The sequence below is a fragment of the Emydura macquarii genome, unplaced genomic scaffold (genome assembly GCF_026122565.2).
Source record: "Emydura macquarii macquarii isolate MOO-44397 ecotype Brisbane River unplaced genomic scaffold, CSIRO-AGI_Emac_v2 contig_3590, whole genome shotgun sequence".
Classification (NCBI taxonomy): Eukaryota; Metazoa; Chordata; order Testudines; family Chelidae; genus Emydura; species Emydura macquarii.
The window spans coordinates 5,021-13,613 of NW_027133727.1; the positions used below are offsets into that span (position 1 = coordinate 5,021).

Here is an 8,593-nt window from a genome sequence, read left to right on the forward strand (position 1 = left end):
ATCGGCAGCCGAACCAGCAGCTCTGCTCCGACTGGACCAGGCACTCAGTACCCGGGAGCGGGGGTGCAGAGCCCATCCCACCCGCAGAGGGGCCCGTCTAACCTGGGCGGGCTGAGAACGGGCCCCAGACCCGGCCACGTCCCTCCTGAGCAGGGCCCTGGGTTTGAAGAGCCCAAGTTCCCCAGTGGGTTTGCTGCAGCCAGGCCGGACGCTCCTTGCCCCCCGCGATCGCTGGCCCTGCCTTCGGCCACCCCCCAGCAACCTTGCTGGCAGGGCCCCTCCTGCACACCGGCCAGGAAAGGGGGCTGCTTCCAACTCCATCCCCTGCTCGGCTACTGAAAGGGGGATGGGGAGAGCAACGCCCCCAACGCTGCCAGCCCCAAAGGCGCAGCCACTGTGAATGGGGCAGAGCAAAAGGAAAAGTCGCCTTCTCCCCAGTCAGTCCGGGTCCTGCAGCTCCCAGCGGTCAGGGGACCCCGGACGGTGACAGGTCAGGGGATTACAGCATATTACACGGCACCGGAACCCCCCTTCCTGCCCCCAGGATTCTGACCCCCCCAGTCTGCACAACGCCCAACCGAGATGCCACAGGCCCACCCGCTATGACCCCCCAACAGCGGTGATAGGCCCAGGGGGCTCCCCAGCCAGCTCTGGGACTTCAGGCCACAGCCCCAGCTCACCCAGCCCAGTCGGTCACCGTGCGACGCCGGCAGCCAGAGCAGGACCCCCCCGGGGGGAAGGGAGAGCTTTGCACACGTGCGTGCACGCACGCATCCTGCTCAGGTGTGCTTCGGGTTCTCTGGCCACCCCCCAGCGATGCCCGGCCTGTGCTAACCCGGTGCAGGCGCCCCGGAGCCAAGGGCACCATTCGGACAGCTCTGCTCCCTGCCGCTCCGTTCCTCCTGCTTCCTCGGCTGCCTGCGTCAGCCCCCTTCCCTTCCGGTCCCAGCCACGAGGACGGCAGCTGCGCTGGGGAGAAGTGGCTGCGGGGCCAGCAGCCAGCCCCTCTCACAGGGGGCCCGCCCCTTGGCACCAAGGACCCTGGGCCCAGACGTCACCTACACGTCTCTGTTAGCTGGCACCTGCGGGAGATTGTAGGATGTTTCCACTGGGCACGAGCTGCCTCCACTGGAGTCACGGCAGGCCCAGCTGGCTAGCCTCCCGGTGCAGAGTGGCCACGGGCTACGGAGGTGGGGGGGGAGAGAAACCGAGACACCAAGCCCTTCCTGTGCACCACGGCTAAAGCCCTGGAGCAAGCTGCACCCGAAGGCGCCTGCAAAGGGCTTGGATCTTACGGCTGCTTCCCAGGTCGGAAGCTGCAGGGGACAGTGAGTTCAGCACGCAGCTGACCGCCCCCGTGGCAGCGTGCCGTGGCAAGAAACACGTGGCAGAAGCGGCAGAGGAAGCACGTTCGCTGGACGTCTTGGCTAAAATGATCAGCAGTTAAAAGGGTGAGGCCTGAAGTGGAACCATGAGGAGGCCAGGTCACCAGCTCACGGAGCTGCAGGGACACAGCTGCGGTTGCAGGCTCTCTGCAGACTCAGGCAGACACGGCTGCATCCGTTATGCTCGGCTCACGTTCTCTGTGCGGCGAGGGCAGGGAGCTGTTTAAATGAGCCGACGTTCAGAAACCTCACGCTGCAGCAGGGCTCGGCTCTGTCATGGAGACAGGCAGCCCACCTGAATCTGGGGGAAGGGAGGGTGTGCTAGGTCCATGATGGCAGCAATCCCCCTCCCCCAAACAGCCCCGGGTTCAAAGCCAGACTGAGGTGTCCACTCCCCCAGCAACGCTGGTGGCTGCTAACCCTCCCCGGCCGGGGCCCAGACGCTCCCCCGGCCATTTGCTTGGAATTGGAATCATCTTTCCAGAAAGCCACCGGCGCATACCAGCTCCCCGCCAGACAGCCCTGCTCCCCCGTCTCGTGCTCATCGGCCCTGCGGCTCCAATGCCTCCATCCTGAGGAGGAAAAGCCAGACCCACAGACCCTCCCCAGGGTGCGTTACAGGCTGCAGCAGGCCAGGTTTGACCAGACGGGACTCAGAGAGCAGGAGACACCAGGGCTCTGCATCTGCCACCCCACTTCGCAGAGAAGGGGACTGTGGCTCAGAGCTACTGTCTGCACAATGTCCCCGTGCTGGCTTTAACCTAGCAGGCCGCGGGCACCGCAGCAGTGAAGCTGCCCCACGTGGGCTGGCTGAACCCCTCAGGACCTGGGAGCCCCCTCAGGCGGCGGTGCCACCATGTGAGCTAGACCTCAGCTAACGTGGGGACGTCTACATGCGCGGAGTCACCCCTCTGACTGCTGTGCGGATGGACCCTCCGCGACCACGACCTGCAGCCGGGAGTGAAACTGGGGGTCACCCGGCCATTCACCCCTCTGACTCCAGACCCAGCCCGCGCCGTTTGCCGGTAACACGGGGCCTTTATCCACCGGCCCAGAGACCCACCCCCAGAGTCCAAGAGCCAAGCTGGTGCCTCCACCTCACCCGTCCTCGGCGGACACAGCCGGCACGCCGTTACCCGTTCTCTGAGCGCCAGGAGGGGCAGAATCCCGTCTGCTCTCACAGCCCCGCTGGGCCAGACGCGTGAGAAACAGAACGGGCGTCAGATCGGCACCGAGCCAGCTGCGCCGGGGCAGAGACCCAGGGAACAGCTGCGAGGAGCATGCTGGGAACCGTGGCGCCCCGGCGCTTTCCGAGGGGCGCAGTCTGTCAGCTGCCAGGCTGGCACAGGCTGGGAGTCAGAGCCGCCCAAAGATCCCCACTGGGCTTCGAGAGGAGAAAATGGGAGACTCCATCAAGCAGAGATGAAATCCTGCGGCAGCTCTGCACGGCGACACCCAGAGATGCAGGATTCGCTTCCCCCCAGAGTTCGGGGGGCGGCTGCATCTCTGCTTCCCTTCATCTCTGGAGAGACTCAGCTGCTGCTGGCCAGGGTGTCCCTGCCCTGGGATGGCTACGCTCCACGACCACTCAGCCTGCCGCTGACGGAGACGCTGGCCCGGGGTCCTCCACTTCCCCATACAACACATTTCCCCGGGGTTCCCACCCCTGCCCCACTGCAGTGCAGCCCCTGGGCTGACCCATAGCACGTGGCACGCGCGTCCCTTACCCTTAGATCTCCAACGCCCGTCGGGTCCGCCCCATGCACCCCCCAGGAGGATGGGGACTGGCTATTTCAAATGGGAGGCTTCTGCCGCCCACAGTCCCTGCAGCCCGTTTCAGGCCAGGCACGCGGTCCCGGAGGGCTCACACACTGACCGCTTTGCACTCGGGACCCTCGCCGCTGCACAAACCTGGCCACGTTTCCAGGGATCATAGTCACAACCAGAGCAACCCTCTTCCCTCACCGACACCCACAGAGCCCTGCCCCCCACACAGACCTCTGCAGCCCCTAACCCCACGCCAGGGGGCAACTGCAGGGCCCAGCCTGCTTCCAGACCTGGGCCCATGATCTGCCAGCCCCAGCACTACTCCTTCATCCCAGGAATGCACGCCCTTCCCAGAGAGACGGGCAGCTGGGACTAGCTCAGCATGGGGGCGACCGGCTCTGCTTGGCCCAGGGGAGACACCCCTTTGGCTGACCGAGGCCAGGCCAGAGCCTGGCCCTCACTTGGCCAACGGCGCTGTCTGGCCTACGGGAAGGGGACTGGGAACCCTTCCCGCAGCAGGCTGGCTCCGCATTGGGACCGAAGAGCGGGCGGGCCAGCACCAGACCCCACCTGTCACTGGGATGGGGGTGGGAGGGTCCCGTTCTCAGGCCGCCGCAGCAGAGGCCTGGTTTGGAGGGGAAGGCTGGGACGGAGGCGGCACTGGGCAAGCAGACAAAGACAGAATCATAGAATCGGAAGGGACCTCAGGAGATCATCTAGTCCAACCCCTGCTCAAAGCAGGACTAACCTCAGCTATATCATCCAAGGGAGGGTTTTGTCAAGCCGCAGCTTAAAAACCTCTAAAGATGGAGATTCCACCACCTCCCCAGGTAACCCATTCCAGTGCTTAACCACCCGCCTAGGGAAAAACATTTTCCTAATGTCCAACCTAGACCTTTCCCCACCGCAACTTGAGACCGTTGCTCCTTGTTCTGTCATCTGCCACCACTGAGAACAGCCTAGCCCCATCCTCCCTGGAACCCCCTTTCAGGTAGTTAAAGGCTGCTATCAAATCCCCCCTCGTTCTTCTCTTCTGCTGATTAAACAAGGCTAAGTCCCACAGCATCTCCTCATAAGTCTTGTGCTCCAGCCCCCTCATCATTTTTGTTGCCCTCCACTGGACTCTCTCCAACTTGTCCACATCCTTTTTGTAGTGGGGGGCCCAAAACTGGACACAATACTCCAAATGCGGCCTCACCAATGCCGAATAGAGGGGAATAATCACTTCCCGTGATCTGCTGGCAATGCCTCTCCTAACGCAGCCCAATATGCTATTAGCCTTCTTGGCAACCAGGGCACACTGCTGACTCATATCCAGCTTTTTATCCACTGTAACCCCCAGGTCCTTTTCTGCAGAACTGCTGCCTAGCTCGTCGGTCCCCAGTCTGTAGCTGTGCATGGGATTCTTCCGTCCTAAGTGCAGGACTCTGCACTTTTCTTTGTTGAACCTCATCAGATTTCTTTTGGCCCAATCCTCCAGTTTGTTTAGGTCACTCTGTATCCTATCCCTACCCTCCAGGGTATCTACCACTCCCCCCAGCTTAGTGTCATCTGCAAACTTGCTGAGGGTACAATCTACCCCATCCTCCAGATCATTAATAAAGATGTTGAACAAAACCGGCCCCAGGACCGACCCCTGGGGCACTCCGCTAGTGACCAGCTGCCAGCTAGACATGGAGCCATTGATCACTACTCGTTGAGCCCTATGCTCTAGCCAGTTCTCTATCCATTTTATAGTCCATTCATCCAACCCATACTGCTTTAACTTGCTGATAAGAATACTGTGAGAGACCGTATCAAAAGCTTTGCTAAAGTCAAGGTATATCACGTCCACCGCCTTCCCCACATCCACAGAGCCAGTCACCTCATCATAGAAAGCAATCAGGTTGGTCAGGCATGACTTTCCCTTGGGGATGCCCAGAAGCGCGGTGCTGCCATGGGGATAAGCTACAGGCGTGTCCCAGAGTAACGCCCCATCCTGACCAAGGGACCCGCACAAAGGTCCAGAGACGGGGAGGGGAAGGGGGGGACGGCTGCCCCATCCCAGCACGCTGGCAGCCTGCACCCCACTCGGCTTCCTACTTAGCCCCGGGGCCGCGGGAGGACCCAGGGCATCCCCCCGAGTCACAACTATCCCCAGGGAGCAGCCCCGGGGGTCCCAGTGCCACAGAGAAGGGCAGGACAAGGAGACACAACAGACAGCGACCCTCCCGGCACGCACCCAGGCCTCCGACCCCTGCCAGGGCCGAGCCTCTGGGCCAACTCGTGCGTGCTGGCCACGTAATCACCATCAACCAGAGGGTGGGTCACGCGGCAGAGTCAGGCCAGTCCACACCTCACCACTGCACACTCTCGTGCTTCCCCCCAGAGAGGGGAGATGTCACACAGCCCCCAAGGCCAGGTCCTCGCATGCAGGCACTGCCCCGCCAAGGAACGTTTCCCCGGCCTCCCGGGGGCCCCTGGTACAGCCCAAGAAAGGAGACGAAGCGACACCGCCAGGCCCATCTCCGTCCACGGGTTGAAAACCTTAATGCCTCCTCGGGCCTGATCCTGCAATCGGAGCCAGACGGGCACAAGGGTCTGCTGGCCCAGCTCCCGTTACAGGATCGGGGCCCAGCAGGGCCGCGGAGGTTGCAGAGGAAAGCTGACGGCAGATGTTAGTGTTTTAAAAGCTGCCCGTTCCCCCCGCAGGCGGCAGGCTCCCCGAAGGGTTTTATTACGGGATTAGCTGGTGCTATTACCACCGAGTTTCCACAGCAACATCGCCCTCCGTTTCTAAAGTTACAGCAGCTTTACTTTTTAAAATCAGCAGCCGCCTCGTGCTGCTGCTGCTGATCGTTTGTGCTAGAGCAACGCCCAGACCGTCGGCTGGAGATCGCACCCCACTGCCCCGCCCTGCAGCGCTTCCACGGACGGGGCGGGGGGGAGAGGGGAAGCGACATAGTCATTCTGTGCGCCCCACACGCAGGAGAGCCCCACGTGACAAAGCCCCTAAATCATCTGGCCAGAGGTGGAAGCCGATCCGTCAAGCCTCTCCATGCAGAACCGCCGGTAGGATCAGGGCCCACACGCCGGCACTAAACTAGTTGTTATGATCAAACAACAGGCTAGTAGCAAAGCGACAGGGGACCCTCATCCTGGCAAAGGGCATGGTCAGGCTCATGGGTGTTATGGAGGGAAGGAAGCGCTCTGATCACCCGGCCTGACCTGAACAGCCCGGCCAGAGAACCTCTCCCCGTGATCCCGGCGAACAGCCCAGCAGCTTGGGGTGCACCTAGAACTTGCAGTGCAGAAAGGCAGCTGATCTCGAGGCAAAGACCCCGAAAGACGGAGAACACGCCACATCTCCATGGAATCTGTTCCCGTGGTTAAATTATCCTGTGTTTAAAAACTGCACTTTACATTTCCAGCACCTTCATTTATTCAAGCACATTTAAAAAACAAAATCCAATTTAATGTTCACCATTGATGCCACCTGGGGCTGTTTTTGCATAGACAGAAACAAGCCCTGTCAGTTTCATGTTTATTTATGGTCAGTCTCACTGGCCAGTTGTCTCAGTGATGTGGGAGATGCAAATATTGCAAGGGAAGATTTAGATAAAGAGTTTTGGGTTTTTTATTCAAAATATATTTCTCTGAACATCAGGTGCTGTGTATTTATATATGGATTAATAGCCACATAAACGGTCTGATGCGTGTCTATTAGATCACTTACACTGTCATATTTAACATGTGCTTTACACACCCACGTATGCAGTGTGGATACGTACACGTAAAAATGGTGTGCGTGCATCTCCCTCTGCCTGATTGTTCAGATCACTAACTAATAGAAGCCGAAAAGGACAGAGCAGTCCCAGAACGGAAGGACGTTTAAAAGAAAGCAAAAGTATGTCATTAAATCTGACAGTCACAGAAACGTTCCAACACACGGGAGGATTTCCCTTCAGCGAGTTGACAAAAATTCACTTGGCTCTGGTGCGGAAACGCATCAGAAGGGATTGAGAACCCTGGAGACCAAGACAGTGCAGCAGCGGACAGCCGGCTGGCAGGAGATGGGTGCTGAGGGCATGAGCCGGCCTAGGAATCGCTGCGTGGCAGGGGCGGCGGGGAGAAAAGAAGAGGTGCTTCCCGTACGGCACGGCAGGGTGAGGTGCACGGCGGCCTGCCAGGCTGGCCCGTGGCAGGGGCAGTGCTCTGCGAGGGAGCCCAGCGCCGCCGGCCAACATCTGGACGCCCTTTGCCAGTCAGGCTGGCTGCCCCGGAGCCCAGGGGGGCAGCAGCAGACCCAGAGCCTCCAGAGGCGGCCCGCAGGGCAAGGCGTGCCCGCACCCTGCCCACCCACGGAGAGGGGGCACAGCCACTTACTTGTAGGTCAGGCCGTCGGCGATGGCGAAGAGCTGCTGGGCCGTGAGGCCGTCCTCGGGCACGTAGCCCGTGCCGCCGCTGATCAGGTAATCGGCCATGCTGCGGGGAGAGGGGAGAAGGGTTAGAACCGGCCCGGCGCCCGGCAGGGATGGAGGCGGCCAGCCGCCGCGGGGCAGCCGGAGCATGGCAGGGCCCGGCCGGCCGGCACTAGGGGGAGTCCGGCTCCGGCAGCCAGGCGCGGGGCACCGCCTGGGATGCGGCCGGGGCACGGAGCTGCCCCACGCCCGGCCGGGCCGGCTGCAGCGAGCCCCGAGCCCAGCCCAGCCCCGGCCCCGGCTGCAGCGAGACCCGAGCCGAGCCGAGCCGAGCCGCGCCCCGCAGCCCAGCCTTGGCGCTGCAGCCGGGGCCGCCACCCACCTTGGCGGCGGCGGGGGGAAGCGCGGAGCCTGCAGCCGGAGGCCGGAGCCGCCGCTACCCGCCGCCGGGCCGGAGCGCCAGGCGGGCCCGGGGCTCTGCGCGGCGGTTCCTGGCGCACACGCAGGGCCGGAGCCGGAGCCGGGGCCGGGCCCGCCCCGTGGAGGAGGCGCGGCGCGGCGCAGCGAGCGCACGGCCCCGGCCCCGGCCCCGGCTCCGCCCCGCGCGGCGGCGGCTAGCGCGCACCTGGCCGCCCGGCCTGGCCCTGCCGCCTTGCCCGGACCCCGCCCCGGCCGGGCCGCCCGCGTGGCACGGCCCCCCCCCGCCGTTTGCACACAAGGCCGGCGGCATCCCTGCTCCCCCCGCCATGCACCGTGCACGCCGCCTGCAGGGACCCCCGCCATGCACCCCGCGCCGGCTGCAGAGACCTGCCTGCCAGGCCCCCCCATGCACCGCGCACGCTGCCTGCCAGGCCCCCCCGGGCACCGCAGCGCTGTGGGGGGGACCCGGGGCTAAGCCCGGGAGGCTGCGCCGCGAGCGGGGCAGGCCCGGCCCCTTGCATCGCCCGCCGCGTGCTGGGGGCTGCCCGGCCAGCGCCCCCCATCCCGCCTCCCGCCAGCGCCCCCCAGCCGCTACCTCGCCGGCTCCCCCTCGCCCATGGC

General features: G+C 63.2%; 1 protein-coding gene across 1 annotated transcript; it reads right to left on the reverse strand.

The window, feature by feature from the left end:
* Positions 1-7,463: 7,463 nt before the first annotated feature.
* Positions 7,464-8,335, reverse strand: LOC137145572 (spidroin-2-like). The gene is made up of 2 exons (XM_067536417.1): positions 7,935-8,335; positions 7,464-7,616 (listed from the first exon to the last, which is right to left on the reverse strand). The coding sequence occupies exons 1-2, from the start codon at positions 8,333-8,335 to the stop codon at positions 7,514-7,516; spliced, it is 504 nt and encodes a 167-aa protein (XP_067392518.1). The 3' UTR covers positions 7,464-7,513.
* Positions 8,336-8,593: the final 258 nt, after the last annotated feature.